General features: G+C 45.5%; 2 protein-coding genes across 3 annotated transcripts in view; one reads left to right on the plus strand and one right to left on the minus strand.

Annotated features, from left to right (window-relative positions):
• LOC147638239 (zinc finger (MYND type) family protein / programmed cell death 2 C-terminal domain-containing protein) overlaps positions 1–18468 on the plus strand; it is a 98057-nt gene extending 79589 nt beyond the window's left edge. Inside the window, exons 2-9 of one of the 2 annotated variants that reach the window (XR_015265832.1) lie at positions 8415–8498; positions 16525–16658; positions 16764–16861; positions 16964–17052; positions 17241–17525; positions 17725–17795; positions 17866–17993; positions 18153–18186. Coding sequence is in view for 1 of the 2 variants with exons in the window: in XM_086798161.1 (XP_086654287.1) it covers positions 8415–8498; positions 16525–16658; positions 16764–16861; positions 16964–17052; positions 17241–17525; positions 17725–17795; positions 17879–17993; positions 18153–18299 (1023 nt within the window). In the remaining variant the exon portion in view is untranslated. Of the gene's footprint in view, positions 1–8414; positions 8499–16524; positions 16659–16763; positions 16862–16963; positions 17053–17240; positions 17526–17724; positions 17796–17865; positions 17994–18152 lie in introns of both variants that reach the window. The other variant, XM_086798161.1, reaches the window with a different exon arrangement.
• A 1479-nt stretch (positions 18469–19947) lies between these two features.
• Positions 19948–22776, minus strand: LOC147638240 (uncharacterized). The gene is made up of 3 exons (XM_086798162.1): positions 21773–22776; positions 21104–21349; positions 19948–20605 (listed from the first exon to the last, which is right to left on the minus strand). The coding sequence occupies exons 1-3, from the start codon at positions 22136–22138 to the stop codon at positions 20312–20314; spliced, it is 906 nt and encodes a 301-aa protein (XP_086654288.1). The 5' UTR covers positions 22139–22776; the 3' UTR covers positions 19948–20311.
• Between the last annotated feature and the right edge of the window lie 597 nt (positions 22777–23373).

Genomic DNA, 23373 nt, shown 5'->3' on the forward strand with positions numbered 1-23373 from the left:
AGAGATTAACTGCTTAATGATGGGCTAAAGCAAGGCTGGGCATGGATCTGGAGCTTTGATACCATGTTGAAATCATGGTGGATCATAAGAAATTAGAGCCATGATTAAAGCATAATAAAGAGATTAGTGAAAATAGATTAACACTAATCGCTTGGGCATAATGTGGAGAGCAAAATGATGATAATCACACACGCTTCTTCATTGATATGATGCCTCTTAAATAGGCTGAAGGTACAATGGATTAGCTCAAGGCTAAACATTATTAGGGATGGGATTAGGCACTAACAAGAGGTGCCCCTATATTCTCTCCCCTTGATTTGTGGATCTAGGTACCTTTTCCATGATTCTCTCCATTAGGCTTGGCTCCATGTGCCCCACTTACATTTGGTGGAGATTCCCAGTAACTTGCCATTCTGCCATGCTTGTTTTACATGTCCACATAACCTTAGAAACATATTCCATGCTAATGTGTGAACATGTCATGGAGCATTTCCAACACCCTCCTTGATCCATGGCGTGGAGCATATTCCAACAGAGGGGGGGGGTCGGCGAGGGGGGGAGCCCAAACCTCTTTATGATGTTCGTAAAACTGTGAAGTTTATTGAAAATGAGTACTTATGATCCATTGTTGGAAACATGAAAAAAGTAAACATCCACCAAATTAAAAAATGAGAGAGAAATGAAATGATATATTAACGTCTCTAAGAGGCCATAATGGCCTATGAGACCAAAACTGAGAGTACATCTGAAGTTGATGTCTCATCAAAGAGAACAACTAAATGAGACTAAAAAGTACAATAAATTGATTGTCCTACAGTTATAAGAACAGAACTGTAAGACTCCGAGATGATACTGAGTAGAAAATACTGGAAAATACTGAAAAATGTATATAAGGTAGATTCATGTATGCTGATCAGTTGAAGTGTTGCCCTCTCCTTAGATCAAGTATCTCTGCCATGGGGTTGTCTAGAATGGAGAGTGTTAAAATATTGCATCTTTTTTGGTGTCGTGAGCTGTCGGCCTGTTTTCTACAGCCGACTGCTTCCTTCACTAGTATATAAGAGTTGCTCCCTTATTCATTCCAACATATCATTTCTGCCCTATTTGCTGGCTTTTGTACTCTGTAACCTCAAGCTAATAAAGCTCAGTTCTTGCTTGCAATCTTTCTCTCTCTCTCTCTCTCATGTTCATTGCTTCCGCTTGTGCACATTCTTTCATGGTATCATTTGCCTAGGCTCTGGCTGCTGCACTATCTGTTTCTCTCCGTTTTTTGCTTCCCTAGATTCTCTTGGCTGTAGATCCTTCAATCAGTGGCTGCGTTTCTCCTTTCTTAGCTGCGTTTTCTGCTCTACAACCTCTCCAACTGCTGTCGGCCAGCCCCCTAGGCTGCGTTTTCTTCTACAGAGGCAAGTGGAGGAGGTCTAGCTGCAGAATCAGCAAGTGCATCAGACAAGTGGCACATCAGCTCCTCTCCCTCCGAGATCCCCTCCCTCTTCTGGTAGGAGGTTCCCGGTGGTGTGTTTTTTGGGTTTCTTTTGTTGCTGTCCAGCCTACATCTTCAGAGGGGGCTATTCGTCCCTAGTTGGATCCTGTGGAAAGGTGCTTGAGAGAGCACGTGGATTGCTTAGCTACAGCGGTTGTTTGAGACATAGCTTCTTTGAGGTAGACATGGGTCCCCCCTGCACGAACAAGGAGGACAAGCTAAGTGGTACAAACTATGATCACTGGAAGCTACAGATGAAGGTCTGGTTCACACACAAGGGTCTCTGGGAGATTGTTCAGGGCCGAGAACGAAAGCCCGAATGCCCTACCAGCTCTAGGAAGTGGACTTAGGACCAGGAGGATGCCTTTCTCAGGGGAAATTGAAAGTTTCATCGTCTATTGGACCTGATTAGGCACTCTCGATAGTGTAGAAGAAAGTTCAGAGTCGGTGTTACAAGTGTGGGAAGAAAGGCCACTTGTCAAAGGAATGTCAGTCAAAGGACAAAGGCAAAGCCAAGGACAAGGGCAAGTCTTCAAAAAGAAGGGCAAAGACTCGTCTAGTGACAACCCCAGCTCTCCCAAGGCCTTACAGTCTGGAGAGAACATGACTGGTGTCCTGCTCTGATCCTAAGGGCATCCCCCGCGTGCTGTCTTCCAGAAACGGCTTGTGGGCGGGTGAGGGAGCTTTCAAAAGCTCTCTTATATTAAATCTGGAGCATGGGACCTGTGTGTCGGAGTTCCAAGTATAAAGACAGGTAAGATCACTTGATGGTCCGGATGAGTTCCAGGATCAACCAAGTTTCCTTCATGGTTCGGATGAGTTCCAGAACTATTGGTTAGCAGAGACTATGGACAGGATGTGTTCCATGTTCATTTGTTCGAGGTTATTGGATGTGATGTGTTACAGTTCTACTTTGAGTTTGGAGCCAAGCAGATTTTCTTTCGCTCTTTTTAGTGGCATTATGCTCTCTGAAGACAACAAGCTGACATGTGCATTTTCCGAGGTGTACTTAGTACTGGCCATGCTGAGGTGTCCATGGTCGCACCTTCGTCATTAGTTTTCTTCTGACTTTTTTGCACACTTCAAGATGCAGAGGGGGTGTTTAAATATTGCATCTTTTCTGGTGTCGTGGAGCTGTCGGCCTGTTTTCCTACAGCCGACTGCTTCCTTCAATAGTATATAAGAGTTGCTCCCTTATAAGAGCTGTCGGCCTGCTTGCCTACAGCCGACTGCTTCCTTCACTAGTATATAAGAGTTGCTCCCTTATTCATTCCAACATATCATTTCTGCCCTATTTGTTGGCTCTTGTACTCTGTAACCTCAAGCTAATAAAGCTTACTTCTTGCTTGCAATCTCTCTCTCTCTCTCTCTTTCTCTCTCTCTCTCTCATGTTCATTGCTTCCGCTTGTGCACATTCTTTTAGAGAGGTCGTAGAAGTGAGGTAGACGCCTCCGATGCCGAGCAATAATGGCTCTGATCTGGCGATGGTGAGGATGCCGTGGTCGGGTCCTGGTGGGCGTGGCCGACGAGCACGACATAAGATAACTGCTCTATCAATGGTGACTCCTTGGGAGTGTGGTCAGTGCCCTGATGGCCCAATGGAGGAGGTATCAGGAGGTGTGTGGGCTGGGTTGTTGGTGTTGATACTGGTGCTGGTGTCGAAGAAATCTGTCAGGGTCCTCTGTCTAGGTACATCATGGCTCGGCCTCCTGTCTGCCAAGAGGGTCTCTCTGTGTCTCCTGAGCTCAAGTAGAAACAATCCCAGGCGTCTGTGATCCTCAAACTCCATGACCTTGCGTAACTGCCCAAAACCCTCTCGGAAGAGACAGTGATATCTCCCTTGGATCTCATAATAGACTGTACATCGGCAAATGTAGTGTTCCTCTGTCTCTACCTCCTGGTAGCATAGCTGACAAATGCGGTCATCCAAGATTTGATGCACATATCGCCCTGTCTCAATCCACAGCTGGTGTGATGAGGTCCGGATCTGTCCAATGGCACAACGTATCCCATGTGATAGGTGTACATCCATGTATGCTGGGTGGGTGATAAAATCATTTGGTGAGAGGTGTAGAAAATGGCTCTTGTAATGAGCCATTTTCGTGCCTAAGGGCTCAAGGGGACTAGTCCATGTCCTCTTTGTGTCCACTGTGATGATATCCATCCTGATCACGCGGTTTTGCTCTGAGCGGGTGAGATCCAAAAATGGACAATCCAGATTGTACTGAAAGGGTGGTAGTGCCTCTATCCGCAAACCATGTAGGTAAAACCATGATCTCATTTGAGCGTACTAGCAATGAGTATCTCCATCCTCTGCCAACTATATGGATGAGGTCAATGTCAATCGGGAGTACCTCTGCCGAGGGAGCTCCCATAGCCGCTGTAAAAAGGTAACTGCCTGGAATAGGGCCTCGGTTACTACTGGTGGGGCACCCAACTCAGCCTGAACAATCTCATGTGGTACTGTTGATTTGCTCCGAATCATGCTGGCAATCATCATAATCAGTGGTCTCTCCATTTGCCTCCATCCCTCATTTGTCCCTCTCTGAGATCTGTGATGTATACTGGGCTTCCAATTGGAGCTCCGTACAGGAGGGTCGGTGTGACAAACGTATCAAATAGCCACAATTTGGTGCGTGGCTCCTGAAACTGTATGTGTGCACACTGCCTCTCAAGTGCCCCCAAGGCTGCATGCCCTCGAGCTAATCTAGTTGCTGCTACCTCCTTTAGGGAGAAACGCGGTCCTGTGAAAGTAACTCCCAAGTAGACATATGACCTGACGTACTCTACCGGCTCCCCTCGGAAAGTGAACTGAGGCTCTGATCTCGTCACCCATGCCTGTGTGGTGTTAAACACCATAACCTTGGTTTTCCCAAGGTTCACTGTCAGATCTCTATCCGCATAGAAAGCCTGTAATGCATCCAGGTGTCTCTGTAATCCCTCCGGAGAGTCTGAGATTAGAACAATATCATTAGCATATAACAAGATGGGTATCAACACCCCTGCCAGGCATGCCCCTAGGCCTCCCAATCTGTCTACATAATCAGAGACCGCATCAATGTACAATCCAAAGAGGGTGGGCGATAGCGGGCATCCCTGCTTCACCCCTATCGTGCTGGTCACCCTATCAGATAGTCCGCCTGGAGCTCGGACTCTGCGTGTCACAGACTCATACAAAGCATATATTCCCGACTGCATATCCTCGGGTACCTCAATGTCATGCAATCTGTGCATAAGCCTGGCACGTGGTACGGTATCAAAGGCTTTTCGGAAGTCCACAAAGCAGTAGTATATCCTTCTCTTCTGTGCCCTGCCCTCTTCAATAAGTGCCCGAAGTGTCAGTATGTGATCCAAGGTAGTAAATCCTCTCCTGAAGCCAGCCTGTCCATGTGCTCGATGACCATGCCTTTTTGCCCATCAGCTCAGCTCCGACTCCAATATAGAGCCATATAGTTTGGCCAAGTAATGACCAATCATGATCGTCCTGTAGTTGCTTGGTACCATGGGGTCCCCACTCTTAAAGAGTGGTACAATGATATGATCTATCCAGCTTGTCGGGAAATCCTCACAAATGGCACGATTAAACACATGTATGATGAGCGGAGCCAAAGTGTCTCGTGCATATGAGAAGTGCTCTCCAACTAGCCCATCATGATCCTGTGCCTTTCCATTCTGTAACATGTCTATCGCATCTAGCACCATCCGCATAGTAAAAAAGGTGCTGCTAGCCAGTCTAGCTCCCAGTGGAGGGGGGGTTGTCCTGGTGCATCATATAGCTCTCTAGCATAAGTATGCCATGCCTCAGGTGCAGTAATCGGAGTACCAGGTTGTCTCTCCTGAAACATCTTCCATGCCCTCTTGATGTCCTTCCCCAAGAAGAGTTGGTAGATCTCCTCCTCTAGCTTAGCTAGATAGGCTCGTTTCTTCCTTCGCACAAGGTGCCGAAAGATCATCCTGGCCTGTCTATGCGTGTGAGACCCAATGGCAATCTCACGTTGTAGCTGTGCTCGTGTCTCACGACACTCATCATCATGCCAACTGTTTTGTGGGGCAGTGCTGTGGGGGTGGGTGGAAGGGATCATAGTGCAGGGAAACGCATATGAGGCAGATGCATGTAGTACACTTGCCAATCCTCTTGTGATCTCGTCCAGAGGGCTATGCGGGTCTAAAGCGAACAAGCCATGAGATACTGCATCTCGGTGAACCCCAACTGTCTCACGTGTAAACTGATATCTCGGGTACCTAGGTAGATCAGTGGTTGGCCCATCTCTCGGGGGTCTACCTACTAGTGTGAAACTCAGGTATGCATGATCGGCTGCTATGCCAATGGGCCTACTGGAAATCGTGAAACCCCACACATCAGGTATCAATGAAGGAGATCCCATCAAGTAGTCCACTGTGCTCGCTCCCCCTTTAGAGTTCGAGTGTGTGAGAGCATCTGATCCTTGCCATCTCCTGTGACCAACCCATGTGCACTCCTGAGTGTGAGAAAATGCCTGCCATAATCTGTAATCTCCTCCTCATCCGGTGCTGATCTCTGCAACCCTACATCCTCTGCCGTGATCTCCCGGTACATAGCCTCTTGAGTATCATACAGCTCTGTCTGCTCTGTGCCTGTACGTGCATTAAAGTCTCCCAATAGTAATATGTCTCCCATGCTGGCAAACCTCATGATATCATCATATAGTGGTATATAGGGTGACTCTCCTGATGGTGCAAACCTGGAGTGGGCTGGGGGAAAGTAGCATACCGCCACATATAGCTCGCGGAGCCCCCCTCTGCATATTCGGACCCACATGTACCTCGCATTTGCATCTCTATGTACCACATGTATTTTGTCATGAAGCTCCTCCCTGTAAAGTATTGCCACTCCTCCAGATCCTCTGGTACCTCCCACTGTGCGTGAATAAGGGCAGAAAACTGATTCCCATCTATAACCCCGTACGTCAGGAAGCCTCTTGTTTGTGCACTGATGGGTCTCCGTATACATAGCAATATCACTGTGTCTGAAAGTATCCTCAAAGTATCCTGCATCTGTTCTAAGGGCTCCGTTGCAATTCCACACCGTGAATCGCAAGGTCTCATAGGCCGCGCACCATCAAGCGGGCCTCCTCTCCGTAATGATGACTCGGCCATCTCTGTATACCGCCCATTTCTCCTCTTTCCTTGCCTCAAGCACACGCGGCATGTGTTCCTTCGGGTGTGCTATCTGCGCCGGTGTAAGGTCCTCATCCAAATAAATCTTTTCCCCCTTAAGGGCCATCCTTCTGGAGAGGAAGGCCTTCTTCTTCTCCAAGTCACCAAACCTGATGATCAATATCTTCGCCCTGGTTTCATCTCTGCCTACTCGCCATGCTCTGGTAATGGGAACATCAGTGGCTCCAATTTTTGTTGCGAGAGCTTTTGCATCCTCTTGGGGATTTCCCTTATCTTCCCACCCAACTACACGTACATGTAAGGCACGTGCCCGTCTCTTGGCTTCCTCTTCCAATGTAGCATTCATCACCTCTACTTTATTGACAGGTGTATCCTTCTGTTTTTTTACTACTTCAATCCATGGGTTGACTTCCTCAATTTGTTTCTTTGTGGCACTGGCAATTTCAGCCCATGAATGCATTTCCTTCTCACTTGCAGCCACTTTTGCCTTACATGATTCCTGTGATGTCTTTTTCGCGATCAACCATACATGTCTTCAAAGTGCCTTTGCACGATGCAACTGTTGTGCCAATCTCTCGGAGCATGTCATCCTTCCATTTCTGCAGCTCTTTTTTCATTTCCGTGTGCATCAAGGCTTGGGCTAATTCCATCTCAACCCGTACTTGGGCTTGCATTTCTCCCTTCAATTGGACATATATCTCTTCCTTCAGCGTTTCGTATATCACTTTCCTTTGGGCATGCATCTGCTCGGTCCATTCCTTTTCAAGCTCCTGTCGCATGGTGTTCATCTCTGTCCTTATGTGAAGCTGTATCTCCTCATAAAGGGCCTCATCTCGTCAGGCCATCTTCGTAATCCTTCGTGAGCCAGGGGACATGATTCCTTCCCTCAGTCTTCTGCGGTAGGCATTTGGTGCCTTCGTGGGGGTGTGAAAGGTTGTCTCACCATCCTGTTCCCCCTCCAGGGGTTGAGACATGTTTTCCCCTACTAGTTGCTGCCTTGGGGGCCTGAACAAGGGTGCGTGGGAAAACGGAGGGTGACCTGCACACAGGGCAGCAAGGCAGCCTGCAGAGGTGCGCACAGAGGCGGGCAGAGCAGAGCAGAGCAGCGAGGTGGCCTGCGCACAGGGCAGCAAGGCCGCCTACAGAGGTGCGCACGGAGGCGGGCAGAGGCGTGCAGGTGGGTGTGCATAGAGCAGAGGCGCACAGGGCAGCGAGGCAGCCTACAGCGGCGGGCAGAGCAGAGCAGCGAGTGGCCTGCGCACAGGGCAGTGAGGCAGCCTGCAGAGGTGCGCACAGAGGTGGGCAGAGCAGAGCAGCGAGGTGACCTGCGCACAGGGCAGCGAGGCAGCCTACAGAGGTGCGCACGGAGGCGGGCAGAGGCGTGCAGGTGGGTGCGCATAGAGCAGAGGCGCACAGGTCATCTCAGCAGGCGCACTTCTCAGCGAGCACACTTCTCAGAGAGAGAGAGAGAGATTCAGTCAGCGCCTGTGCTCTTTGGCGACCAACCTTCTGAGAGAGAGAGAGAGAGAGAGAGAGAGAGAGTTTTGACATCTTTTGAAGAGTCTTGTTGAGAGGGTATATTAACATATGCTGATGAGTCATGATGACATGCTTTTCTTTTCTATCAAGTCTCCAACTGACCAGCTAAGTTGATACCTTTTCAATTTCATTTCTTACCTTCTGGTTCTGGGTTGTATAGTCATGTTGGCATCAACAATTAAGCTACTCACTCTTATGATTGTTATATCAAGGATATGGCGTTGATTGTCTGCAGGCTTGGCTAGATCCAATCAATTTACCTCATGGAGAAGACATTTCATGTGGGATATGTGAGAGGCCACTGCAGTTCTTACTGCAGGTATGCAACTTGTTCTTGCATTGCAATTAAGCCATTCAGTGTTGCTTTTTAACGGGATAAAAAGCATGCAGGCACTTTAAGCATGTTGATGTGTCTAAAACAGTCATACTTGCTAAGGTTTGTAACTTGCTCCCACAAACAAATGGCTTGTTTCTTGAAGCAAAGATCGATCCAGGTTAGGAAAAAGGTTGTGAAGCATGATCGTTTATGGCATGACTCACAGCTCTTACTTATTCAGCCCTCTTTGGGGCAATAATGCAACTGTCCCATGGACAGATCTCTCTCTCTCTCTCTCTCTCTCTCTCACACACACACACACACACACACACACTAGCCCCATGCTTGATATATTGGAGAGAGGTATACCATTTATTGGGGGCTGATGCTCCTCTCATGTTTCATGTTCTTGGTATTCCATGATGAGATTTCCATGGACAGTTTTGTATCACTCTAGTGAGATAGTTTTGATTTGTTCTATTTTATTTTCCGTTCCATGATGAGATATGCCATGGACATTATTGTAGCATTTTGGTCTCATAGGCCCATTGGGTCTTTAGTAGACGCTTCATATCTCTCTCTCTCTCTCTCGCTTTCTCTCTCTCTCTTCATTTTCAGGGATGGGGAATGACGGTGGTTTGTGGTGTGTAGGGCGAGAGCATTATAATGAGTGCACATCCGAATGTTTTTTTTGTATGGTAGAACCTTAACAGGAGTTTTTTTGGTGGGATAAAACCAAAGTCAGAGCTTCCACAAGTTGTGGAGATGTATATGAAGAAGCTCTCTCTCTCTCTCTCTCTCTCTCTCTCTGTGTACAAAGAATAGAGCTCGCTCGCCCCTCAACAAAGGCGCTTGGTGAGAGTTCCCCGTAAGCTGCTTCTGTGCGCCTCCCTCCTCCAACCCGTCCTGCTGCGCACTCCTACCTGCTTCCTCCTGCTCGCCTCCTCTCAGCAAAGTTCATGCAATCTGTGCCTCGCATCGAAGCAACTGAGTTTGTGTGTGCTGCTCGGGTGCGCAGAAATTTTATGCACAGGAGTGCAGAGTGCATGGTGGACAAGTGTATGCAAAGTGTGTAGCTATTGGTTGGAAGTGCTGTGTGCGCAGGTATAAAGTGTGCAGGCGTGCAAAACTGAAAGCTGAAAGTGTGCAGGTTCAAGCCGTGAGCTTTTATGTATCCATAGTATGGGTTTTGGTCCCGAGAGCAAACTATTGCAATATTTCAGAGGTTCTATTCCAGTGATTCCAGCTCAATGCATGTATGCATCGTGTGGGCTTCTGAGAAATGGATACTTCGTGCAATGTTGATGACCAGGGTGTCTGCCAAACACCGCCTAAAGCACGGCTCATTTTTCGCAGAATGAGGGAAAGTACGCCTTCCCCGGGCTCATCTAGGGCGGGGAAAGTCTAGAACCAAAGACGATTCTGTGTATGAAAATGTGCAGATTATGATCAAGGCAGAATTGAACAACATGCGACTAGATTTGGAAAAGGAAATGTATAAGGCTATGGAAGCCTGGAAGAACGACATGTATGCATGCATGAGGAAGGAGTTGCATAAGGAAATACTAACGGAATTGCGGGCTGAGATGTATACGGCACTAAAAGGGGAAATGCAGGCCCTCTTGAGAACAGAGGTGAATGTAATGGAAATTGCGTGTATAAAAAAGTTAGTGATGCAATGGCTGAGGTCGAATCCTGGAAAACTAAGATGGAGAAATGCATAACAGATAAAGATGTCTTGATCAAGGAACTCCAGGGAGAACTTTTGGCATGCAAAAAACAGCTAGAAGGGCAAAAGGGGTCGGTAACACCCCAACTTGCTGATGGAATTAAGGAGTTGAAAACACACGTTGAGAAAGAGATCAAATCCTTTGTTGAGGTGACAAAGCAAACAAAAGTAGATGTTGAAGAGAATACAAATGGATTGATGTAGTGAAGAAACACAAGGGTGTGTCAGTTGATAAGTCGAAGTAATGAATGCCACTCTGGAGGAGGAGGCTAAGAGACGTGCCAGGGCCTTACATGTGCGAGTTATTGGATGGAATGAGAAAAGCTCCCCCAAAGAGGATGCAAAAGATCTTGGCACTAAAATGGGAGTATCTGAGCTCCCCATAGTGGATGCTTGGAGAGTGGGAAAGGATGCTACAAAGGCACAGGCATTGATCTTGAAGTTCCCAAACATGGGATCGAAGAGGGCCTTCTTATCAAAAAGGATGGCTCTCAAAGGGAGAGAAGATTTATCTAGATGAGGATCTAACACCAACACAAGTAGCACACAGAAAAGAGCACATGCCTCAGGTATATGAAGCACGGAAGGAAGGGAAGTGGGCAGTGTACAGGGACGATAGGGTGATTATTACAGAGCACCGATCCACATGACGGTGAAAGGCCCATGGGACCCTAAAGATGATAGTATGGAATTGTAATGGATCTCTACGTCTAGATGCAGGATACTTCGAAGACACATTCAGAGATAGAGTCATTGTCTTCTATACGGAGACCCATCAGTGTGCAGGGAGTCGCCTCCCGACAGTGCGCGGATATACATGGGAGTCGGTTTATCGCCCCCACCCACGTACACCAGGTATTACTAGAGGATTAGACGGAGTGGCTGTGTTATTTAGAGAGGAGCTTCGGGATATGGTTCATGTAGTACATAGAGACGCAGATGCACGATATATGTGGATTAGAGTTCGCACAGAGAGGCCACAGGACATATACATTGCCGTATGCTGTTTTCCTCCTGCCTACTCGAGATATGCACAGCAGGGTGAGTCACCTTATTTGCTATCGTATGAGGACATCATACACTTTGCTAACTTGGGAGACATTCTTTTGGTGGGGGACTTCAATGCTCGTACGGGCAATGAGCAATCAACACTTTATGACACAGAGGAGCCTTTATATAGAGAGCTTGAAGTGGATGAAGTGGGCATACAAAGGACATCACAGGATATGGGTGAGATCACAGAGTATGGGACACATCTCTTGGCTTTGGGGAGTGCTCATGGGGTGCTTATTTATAATGGTTTGTGACGATGGCTTGGTTCGGGTGCTTTTACATGTTGGAATAACAAGAAGGGCGCTAGTACATTGGACTACTTGATGGGATCCCCTACTTTGATGCCAGATATCTAGAGTTTCTATATTTCCGACAGGCCGATTGGGATGGCGGCATATCATGCATACTTATGCTTCACAGTGGTATGCAGGAACCAAAGACGGTTATCGCCATTACCTCTCTCTCGCCACCCTAGATACCATTTTACACGAGAGACTGCTGGAGTTTATTGCAGTGCAGACTACGATGGCCTTTTCACTCTTGATCTAGATAACCCTTTAGAGGAGCTTACAAGAGGCTTTATAGAGGTACTACATACCTCGGCAGCATATGCTTTCCCATATACTATAGCTGCCTCTAAGCCCTTCAGCAGTACCATTCTGTAGAATAGCTGGTGAGAGACCCAAGCTCAGCCTACAGAGAGATGTCGCCCTTGGGGCACGTACACACAGACAGGCCAAGACGCTCTTCCGATGCTTTGTGCGAAAGAAGAAGCGGGATTACTTGGCAAAACTCGAGGCAGAGTTGTACCAATTATTCTCGAGTCAAGATAGTAAGAGGGCTTGGAAAATGTTCCAGGAGAGGCAGCCACCTACCCGATCACGGCACCTGAGACTTGGCACGAGTATGCGATGTCCCTATATGATGTACCTGGACAGCCTCCCATTCCGCGCCCGCCATCACCTTGACCGGACAATTGCATTTTCTTCACTTTGCGGATGGGCTAGATGCGATTGATAGACTACACATAGGGAGGGCGCAAGATCATGAAGGTCTAGCAACTGAACATTTCTCATATGCACGGGATACTTTGGCACCGATCCTTGTACACATGTTTAATAGAGCTACATGTGAAGGTTTCCCAGCTAGTTGGACAGATAACACTATTGTGTCGTTGCTTAAGAGCGGGGATCCCATAATGCCCAGTAACTAACGCATGATTGGCCATTATCTGGCTAAGATATACGGATCCATCTTGGAGCATGAGATGAGCCGGTGGGCAGAGAGGCAGGGACAGAGAGCAACTCGACAGGTTGGTTTTAGGAGGGGATACACCACACTGGATCATATACTCACCCTCAGAGCTCTTATTGACGAGGGACGACCACCAGGACGTAGGATATATTGTTGTTTTGTGGACTTCCGCAAAGAATTTGATACGGTACCACGTGCCAGGCTTATGAGGAGACTACAGGATATTGGTGTCCTTGAGGAGATGCAGTGGGAGTATACACTTTGTATGAGTCAGTGATAGGCAGAGTACGTGCCCCAGGGGGCTTGTCGGATGCAATGAACAGTACTATTGGGGTGAAGCAGGGCTGCCCGCTTTCACCCACGCTCTTTGGGCTATACATTGATGAGGTCTCAGACTATGTGGATAGATTGGGTGGCCCAGCGGCGAGTCTAGCTGGGGTGTTGATACCCATCCTACTATATGCAGATGACATTGTGCTTATCTCAGACACTCCTGAGGGATTACAGAGACACTTGGATGCATTGCAGTCTTTTTGTGTGGACAAAGATCTCACAGTGAACCTTGGTAAAACCAAGGTTATGATATTTAATACCACAGAAGCATGGGTAACTAGAACACATACGCAGTTTACGTTTAGAGGAGAGCCAGTTGAATATGTCAGATCCTATGTGTACCTGGGGGTGACCTTCAGAGGGCCTCGGTTTTCTATGAGGGAGGCAATAGAGGCTAGACTAGCACGAGGATTTGCAGCTTTGGGGGCACTTGAGAGACAGTGCGCAGACATACAGTTTCATCAGGAGCCACGCACAAAACTATGGCTATTTGACTCTCTGGTTACATCGACACTTCTCTATGGAGCGGAGATATGGGGTCCTAGTCTTTTCCATAAGAGGAGGGAGCCATTGGCAAGACAGGATGGACCAGAGAGAGACTATTACGATGGATGGTAGCATATGGAGAGGCCATTAGTGATGATGATTGCACGCATGATTCGGAGCAAGTCATTTGTACCACATGAGATCATCAGGGCAGAGATGGGGGTTCCCCCAATGGTTACTGAGGCTTTGTTCTGTGCAGTTACTTTTCTCCATAGAATATGGGAGCTCCCTCAGTAGAAATACCCTCGCCTAGCACTCACTTCCTCCAAATAGCTTGCAGATGAGGGAGACACCCAGTGTTGGTATACCCAGATGCGCACATGGCTGGCCTTGCATGGCATGAGTATTGATGCACTCCCGCCTTTTGCTTACAGCCTGGACTGCCCGTTCTTAGATCTCAGCCGTTCAGAGCTGAATCGGGTGATCAGGACGGACATTGTGAGACTAGATACAGAGAGGACATGGGTCAGACCCCCGCAGCCGTTGGGCACGAACACACTACCATAGTCATTTTCTACACCTCTCTTTGGACGGGTTTATTATACGCCATGCTTACATGGACACACACCTCTCACATGGTATTCGGAGTGCTATTGGACAGATTTGCACCTCTTCACACCGGTTGAGGATAGAGACAGGTCGATATGAGGATATATCACTAGAGGACCGCATTTGCCAGCTTTGCCATCAGGAGGTGGAGTCAAAGGAACACTATATATGTCGTTGTACTGTCTACTATGAGATCTGAGGGAGGTACCACTACCTGTTTAGTGAAGGCTTTGGACCTTTGCGTCTGATCATGGACTTTGAGGACCAATGGTGCTTAGGGCTCTTCATACTTGAGCTTAGACGCCACAGAGAGAGCCTCTTGAGGAATAGGAGGGTAGTGGGACCAGAGCCGCCTAGACAGAGAGCCCTCATATTTTTTCAGAGCCAGCACTGTAACTCCACCAGCCTCTACTCCCCCATCTACAGGGCTACCTGGTAGACCACCCTCCAGAGGAGTCACCCTGGACAGAGCCATTGCCAGCTATTCAGCTTCAGTCGGCCAGCTTATAAATAGGTGGGGCTGGCCTCTTCACTTTTGTATCTTGTCTTGTACATCTTTTGCTCCCTCACTTATGAGACTACTTGTGTCTCTTGCTTGGGACTGTTTTGCTTAAGTATATTCAGCATAGTTGCTCCATATCTCTCTCTCTCTTGCACTCTCTATTCAGCACACTCTAGTGCCCTTTTGCTTCCGCTCTGTGCACTCTTTCAATGAGAAGCTAGATCATGCTAAAAGAAGCTTAATGCTTAGGAAGGTGATTTTTTGTCTTTAGGGTTATTACATTGGCTAGTAGCCTCTAGACCAACATAGGAGGTTACAATGTGAGAAAATATAGTTTGCCAATCTATTTTGTCAGAATATGCACGATCAAGTATTTACAAACAGATGGTCAGATCAATCAGACCAGACCTTCATATATTTTCTAACAAGAGGCAGACTAGTTGGGAAGACCATCAATTGTGAAAGGAACCGCTGCCGTCCTTGAAATCTGACTGTGAAGAGCCTTCAATCTTGGAAGAAGCACGGTATGATGGTGATCGAAGCTGTTGGACACGTTCCTACTACGAAACCTTTTTATGACCATATTCAGTGCAGCTTGTGCTACAGACATTTGCAGTAAATTCTGCTCTCGAAGCCAATTGGGTTGAAACTGGTGCAGGGGATCAGCTTGTGTAGGCCAGATGAGAACCTTTTCAATTCCAGGTAGCCACTTTTGGCAGGGGTGTATAGGGTTGTGATGGCCAAACAGAAACTGGATAGGATGAAAAGTGAGACTGAACTGCAGGCTATAGGGTGGTGATGGCTAAACAGAAACTGGATAGGATGGAAAGTAAGGCTGAACTGCAGGCTATAGTATAGGGGAGAGGGGAAGTCACTCTCACCCCTTGCTCTATACTATAGGCTGTAGGAGAAAGAGGCAGTTACTCACTTCCCCCCTCCCCTCAAATAATCCCTTCTGACGCTCCATGCTCGCAAAGTATTTTTACCTTGTCAAAAAGCAAATACTTTACACTAAGAAATGGGGCTGGTTGGTGATCAAACTCCTGGCCTAGTCTTATTCCAGGCTGTTGGAATGTGCTGCAGGATGGCGAGAAGCTGTTGTGCCCTTGCAGGATCTGCTGGGTCAGAGGATGGATGGCTTTGGGGCCAGCTGGTGTATATCTGACAATTTCAAGAGCCTCGTAGGCTTATGGGCCTCAAAAACGTCTGTTCTGGCCAGCCTGGCAGACTTACTGCCTGCATTTGGCAGTGAGCCCTATTCTGGAAGGAACTAGAATGTGGCTATGAGAGAGCAAATGGGATGCACAGAATGGTATGCATCGGCCTATGAGTGTGTGGGGCTGGGAACGCCTTCTCTTGAGGATGAGGCAAACCCGAAGGTGGTGGAGAGAGATGCAACGTTCTCTCAACAACAATATCACCACTAGCCTTGTAGACATCTATTCTGCATCATCTTCAGAGTTCATACTAGATGATGATGGAGGTGTTGCAGGAGTAACAACAGATGCAACTTATGCAGTGAAGTTGCAGTTCAACAGCGCCTAGCCTTAAAGCGGGCTTAGATGCAACTGCTGGAGAAGTGGCTTGAAGTAGAGGACAAAACTTGGTATAGCAAGTAGCCCTGAAAAGAAACCCCATAACTGACCAACTTGCAATGAGAAGAAACTTTAGCTTGGAGAAGCAAAGAAAGCCAGGCGGTAGAGAAGAGGAGGGCTAGGGAACACAGAAGGCGGGTTAGAGGTAGGTGGGACAGTGACGCGGGCAGAAGTAGGCAGAGAGGCAAGATGATGGGGTCAACAGCTGTGTGGCGGCAAGAGTGCAGCTTATCTTTATCCACATCTTTGAAGTGCCATGGAGAGGAAATGCTCAGAGATTGACACCATGTCATTGGCCAGTTGATAAAGCCTAGCCGTACTCTCTTATGATTGTGGCTCGATTGTGTTCTTGCTTGGTATAGACGCATCATGCACAAAGTTAGAATTTCCCTTGTGGTATGCTTGTGCATGTCTTTGGTTGCCCTCCTCTAATGCAAGCATCAGTATGGTGTTCAAACAAGCTCTCAGGTATATGCACCCATTGAAGGGAAAGAGGAGGCATTCCATAGGACCTTGCTTGTGTTCATGTGCCCGGACATGTCTTGTCTTCAGAAGGACAGGCGACATCAGCTGAATGCTTGTCAAGAGAAGGCAAGCCGCAGGTATTGGTTGAACATGCTCGTTTAAAATATTGAAGAGAATTTTTATTACTACAAAATTTAGTAAAGTGTTTTTTTTCTTGTCGGCTGACATGATAAGTCTGGAAGTGTGAAGGTTTTCCGATCTCAACTACATCGTATTAATGAGTATTATTCAAAAGATCCCCCAAAAAGCAACGGGCTAGATGCACACATTGGCAAGGGAGGTATAATTTTACTAATTAAATTTGCTAATTATTATGATTATATTCAAATGTAATATCATCTAGTTCATGCAATGACACGTTTTGTTGGGTTCTCTATGCAAGTGCCCCTTTGTAGCTGGTGCGGCACCTGGAAAGGTGAGAAAATCTGTGGTGGCTGTAAGCAAGCCCGGTATTGCTCACGCCATCACCAGGTATGGGATTTTAAAAAAATAAAAAATAAAAAATAAAAAATAATAAATAATAAATAAATAAATAATATATTGAGATTCTCGGCCCTGTAAAATGAAACCCCTTTTTCTTTAATAAATTGCATAGCGGATTTAGGGTTAGGGCTTTGTTCTCCAGGGTTTAAGGTTGAACTGATAACCATTGTTTGCAGTTGGAGCATTGGAAATCAAATCATGCTGCAGTTTGCAAAGCTCAAGGGGCAAATGCTGGTAAACCAGTTGAAAGCACGGAAGGGAAGAGTATGAAGGTTGAATGGAAAGCTGTTACACAGGAGGCCGATGCGAATCACCCTGCATGTAATAAGCTATGGCCAGAGTTTGAGATTGTTGATGAAGAGGAGGGCTGTGATGAGCAGGACTCACCAACATCCAGAGATATGGCTATTATTGGCAGTGAAAAGGAAGATGAAATTTCAAGACAGTTTCAAGTTGTGGAAGTAAGTTAGTTTTTGTGGGTTGCAAGCCGAGTGTAGTGCTTATCACTAGTCAACTTGTCATTATTGTAGTTATTGTCATGGTTAAAACACTAAACTACTTGTTGCTATTGTAATTAGTGTAGTAGTTCAACACTAATCAACTTGTCACTTTAGTAATTAGTGTTGTCGTTTAACACTAACCAACCTGTCACTACTGTAGCCATCACCGGAGCAGCAACACTGGGCAAATTTCCAGGCGCGTTTGTCTCGTGCCCCTGGTCAGGTTCTCAGGTACATGTAGAACTACATAAAGGGCCAAAGCATTGTTCTGAAATAGGTTTCTTAGCTGACTTAAGTGCAGTGGTCTCAAGCAGGTACTGTAGGTCACAAGATGCTAAGCCCCTGTGGCCCAGATTAGATGAGAGGCCGGCCAGTACGAGCATTCCAGCCTGCACTATATGCAATGGTCAGCGAATCTTTGAGTTCCAGGTAAACAACCTGTTGGTTATTTCCCCTTCAAAAAACTCTGTTTTCCTGAGGATAGAAACAATTCTTTTGGCTATAGCTACAGGGCCTACAAATTTTCTGTGAAGGGTGAGCCAGTGCTGCTATTAATCTCAAGTCGTGTTGTGGTGGTGTTTGGCCCAGATATTGCCCCAGTTGTTATACTTCTTTAGAATGCCGAATGATCCGGATGCCCTGGATTGGGGTACCATAGCCGTTTATTCGTGCGAGTCTTCATGTACATCGTCGAAGGCCTATGTGGAAGAGTTTGTGTGGGTGCAATCAGCATAAAAAGGGCACCTGCTTCTTCCGTGCATGTGGAGGTGTCTTTGTATTCATATCAAACAGTTTTTAAGTGGCTTACTGGTTAGCTTGTGGTGCAAGGAAACACAATGTTTTCAATGTATGTTTAATTAGAACGCTAAAGAAGAGTAATGCATGCATGCAGATTTACAATGCCTTCATGCCTGTCTCAATGGACGACTCCACCCTTAGATATCTTAAATAAGTACGTAAAAGGATAATGCTGCTACCGTGGGTCATTGCCTGTCCGTAGTATCGATCCCATGGCTAAGCCATATGAGTAGAAAAGGAGGGGAATGCAAAGGCTTGTAAACATGAGAATTCGATTTCAAGGTGAAGTCATCCTCTAGAAGCATATTCCTCAAACTGACCGACTCGCAATTTATAAAGGAAAATCGACACTGTGAAAGGGAAAATCGTTGAATCTCGTATCGTTGAATCGTTGGTAGTGTCACAATTTATAAAGGAAAATCCGTTGGTAGTGCCCTTTTATAAAGGAAAATCGACTCTGCGAAAGGAAAATCATTGAATCGTTTTGGCAGTGTTGATGCCCTCTATTGTGTGCCAAATTTTAACGATCTCAAATTTTTGTGATTCATGCCCCACCCAATCACTAACTTCACTAAACCCTACTAGTTAGAACTTACAAAGGGGGAAGGAACACAACTGCAAACTGTTGAGACACAAAACCTAAACTTCTGAACCGCATTTGAAGATGACCACTCAGCTATGAGGAGCTATAGTAAGGGGTGATTAACGTGAGCGTTCCTTTATTGCTTGGCATATCTCAATCATACTAAATTGGTGCCAAAACCTACCATAGCTTTCATATCAATCTGTGGGCACAGAGGCTCCTCTAAAAGTAATAAAGATGGCTTTTCAAGAAGCAGATGCAACAATTTTATGCATCTGGTGATCCAATTCTCTTAATATTTAAATTGCCCATATTTGATAGATTAAATATTAATTTACACTTACCCCACCAGTCTATGTTGGAGCTGTGCAGTAAATAATAATTGAAAAACTTAAATACTGTTGAAAAAGAATATATTGATTACAAATACTGATGCAAAAAGCTAGCACAAAAAAGCGTAAACCAGATGCGAAGACTAAAGATGTTTAGTCCAAAGGATAAACTTGGGAAATAAATTCTCAAAGGATACCACCCCTCTTTATGAGACCTCAGGTTGAAGGCAGGGCCAGGGCCATTCACGCTGTTTATGTATGTAGGGGCCAAATATACCATTGTTTGTGCGCGTATGCTACATTGGAGACATGCACATTTCTGTGCCCAATTCCCTCAGCATTAACTGCCACCCTGCTCTTAAATAATACATTTGAAAATTCTCATCCACCAATTCTATATGTTGGATTACACTGTGCACAAGTTTGGATTTTGATTGCAAGTTGAAAATTCTCATCTACCAATTCTATAGTTTGGATTTTGATTGCAAGAACATGTGATTGCATTGCCTTATTCAACTAAATTATTATACACTCTTTGTGCACAAGTTTGGATTTTGATTGCAAGAACATGTGATTGCATTGCCTTATTCAACTTAAATTATTATCACCACTCGAGCTCGCACATAGATAGGCGCCCTCTCCATACATTGTAAGCTATAGTGTTACCTCCTTTTGAGGGAAATTGCCAGATGTGTAGGTATTTATGGCATCTAAACAATTAAGAAACAATCCAATTTTATTTTTGCAGCACATCATTGCATAGGCACTACCATATGTTCACATGCCTGCACCACTCTGAACACATACATGTCGGTGCACCACAAACTAGTAATAAGAAAAAGAGTGTTTGAAAAGTCTCTCCAAACCTTGGAAACACAGCGCTTTTCATTCAAGCAGTGAGATCTGTATCATGCTGGTTTGTCTGGAGTCTTTAACACCTTGGAAACACAGTGCTTTACATTCCAGCTCTATGATGATACCCGTATCGTGCTAGTTTGTCTTTTCAATTGTTTTTGATTGCATTCAAGTTCCGCCTACTGAATGACAGCAAAGGTGTCTTCCGGTTCTTCCACAATGGGCTCTGGTGCTGTGGGTTGTTCATGCTCCAACAAGGGCTGCTGGGGCTGCTGGGGCTGCTGGCCACGGCCACGGCCACGGCTACGCTCAAGCTCCTCGTGTGCACCCCCCCTTAGCTTGTCCAAAGCTGCACATGATGATAATGCACTGGCCCGGACCAACCTCCTCAAATAAATCACCCTGTTGATGTTTGCTATAGCTCCGATCACCATCAACACAGACGCAACAATCGCCATAGTTGCTGCAGCATACTATGATCCATTTTGTGCAGAAAAAAAAAGATGATTATTAATCAGACATTTAGATGACATGGTAAAAGCCATAAGAGATAATGGTTAGAGTTAAGCCACAGGCATGCTTCATTATCATGCTTTGAAGTAGTATCAAAATTCCAAATACAATTTTGAGGTAGGAACACAATTTACAACTATTCCTAAAGCTTTAAAAACAGAAAAAAATGGGGAAGACACCCAGCCCTAAGGCTAAAACTGATCCCACTTCACACTTAACCTAACCCCAGACACCCTAATCCATAATTAACTCCTAACCTTAAAACAATTCAAAAACAGAAACATGACACCTAAACCTTAAAACACCCAAGTCATAAGGAACCAAGCCCTGGTACCTAGAATGTAACGCAAAGACAACCTAATCCTAACCCTAAAACCAAATAGTACAAAAGAAATCCCTATTCCCAAAACAGAAAAAATAAACCAAACACAGAAACAAAAAATACATGTCATACTTGCCTGTGCTCTTTGCGTGACTACAAAGTGTGGCCAGCTCTTCATCCACAGTATGCTGCTCACCAGATAGAGTGTACATGCGATTAACAGTGGGAGGTAAACTGTTTTCTGATAGAGCTGTACGGCCCAGCTTGCCCTCTCGTACACCTGAAACGCATTAAGTACTGCTCCCACCAGCCAAAGCACTGAACCAGTTATCAGAAGTCGAAGTGCAGCGCCTTGTCTCCCTCCTAATCCCAAGGTTTTGCTCTGATAAACACACCTCAATTGATCATTAGGCCATCAATCTGCCTCAGTTGAACATGATTATGACTGTTTTAAAGAGGTCAATTCATTCAATCTAACACAACTCAATAGTTTATGATAATCAAGGCAGTTGGTAAGCTGCTCAGAAAACTCGATGCATGTCCCTAACAAAAAAAATGCTATGATACAAGAATAGACTCAACAGAATCCTTATAATTAAGGGCACCAAGACAGCAAAAGTAGTTGAGATTATCCATGGAATAGTGCGTTGGATTGCAATCCAATTGTAGGATTAATTAGTAGTGAATCAAAATAAGGATATTAGGTGAATTGTAATGTAGAAAATAGTTTAGAACAGAAGTATAACAATGTTGAATCTAGAGAGAGAGAGAGAGAAACATATAGGTAACTGTTGTTTCTGCCAACCTTCAGCATGAAAATGACTGCAATGAGGAAAAGCATCCCACCAATAGTGTGAACAAGGGGGGCCCCAACTTCAATGAGAGCCAGCTGGGGGTCATACGCGACCAGGCCGAGGCGGTAGTCGACGCCGGCCACCTGCGCTGCAAGGTCGTGGAGGTTGACAAGGATGATGAGGCACAGGGCTATGGTGAGCACTATGAGGGCTGCATATGGGTGGTCATGGCTGAACCCGGGCAACAGTAGTATGAACCCTCCAAGCAACAAGAGAGTTGCCACCATATAAACTACTGCATTCATCAGTTCAAATGCACCTTCTCTCCCCCTTGGCCCATACATCCTATTTGATCTCACTGCAACAAGCTTCACCATTGTTCTCTTTTGAACAAATTATTGCAGAAAAAGCACTCTTGATGAGATTTCACTTGAGTTTATCTTTTTGATTAGAAACTACGCCCCTTCAATTGATGTTTTGGAAAAATCAAGCCCCAAAACTAGGCTCACACCCACAGAAATTTACCTCTAAAACCAAGCTTTCTCCAGAACTTATTTAATTGGCCTCTTTGGGCAAAATCAAGCTCACTAACCCATGGTTATGAAATCTGAAATGGCTTTTGCGCTGCTGCTACTAGTGCTAAACAAACTCACAAACCCATGTTCCCACAGCTAATAAAAATACAAATTACACTCGACCCAACCCAAATTAAATTACTAATCAAGCTTCAGAAGCCACTTTGTTACCCACAAGTGTAGATTAATACTGAAACCGCCAATGCATTAGTAGTAAAGCCGTTGCGTGCAAATCTTTTTCTTATTATCATAAATCAAGGCAATAATCCAGTTTATCGACCCCTAGATGAGCCCCATCATGCGCAAATATACTCGCAAATTCCTTCCAGAAGGCCATAGAGGATAAGAAGCGCAGTCTGCTAAGCATTCTAAACCCCACTGAAGCACGAATTAAGTAAGTCTTGTGGATTATGATAAACAATGTCGGCTCGTGTTGATATGATCACTAAGAGGGTGGCAAGTGGCAAGTTGCATGCATTTGGGTATCCCACGTGGGTATTCCCTACCGGCAATACATTCCTTTTCAGGTTCCGGCATATATTGCACACTCAACCCTTAATCTAATTAACCCTTAGCTATGTGATAAGCTAATTAACCCTTAGTTATCTCAACCCTTAGTTATGTTATAATCTAATTAATGTATCCTATATATGGGAGATTTCTCAAGGACATGAGCCCAGTGTTAATGTCTACAATGTATACAATATATCTCTAGTGTTAATGTCTACAATGTATACAATATATCTCTAGTGCTTAAGGACTAGCCTGCCCAATGTTAATAATGTATACAATATATATTTCAAGTGGGAGATTTCTTAGAACTTGAGCCCAAAAGTTTTTTTAATTAAGTTGATCCCGCAAATGTGTTTTATGCCTGAATCAATGCATTAAACTAGAATGCATGGGTAGTTGGCATCTCGATTTAAGCACAAGGCAATGGAAGATGGGTAGAATTAGGAACACAAGGGCTGAATACACAAGGGCTGAATTTCAATGTATTTATGTATTTCAATGTATTTATGTTTTTTGCATGATAC

This window comes from Cibotium barometz, chromosome 5 (assembly GCF_041138505.1).
Source record: "Cibotium barometz isolate CiBa-2024 chromosome 5, ASM4113850v1, whole genome shotgun sequence".
In the NCBI taxonomy this organism is placed as follows: domain Eukaryota; kingdom Viridiplantae; phylum Streptophyta; class Polypodiopsida; order Cyatheales; family Cibotiaceae; genus Cibotium; species Cibotium barometz.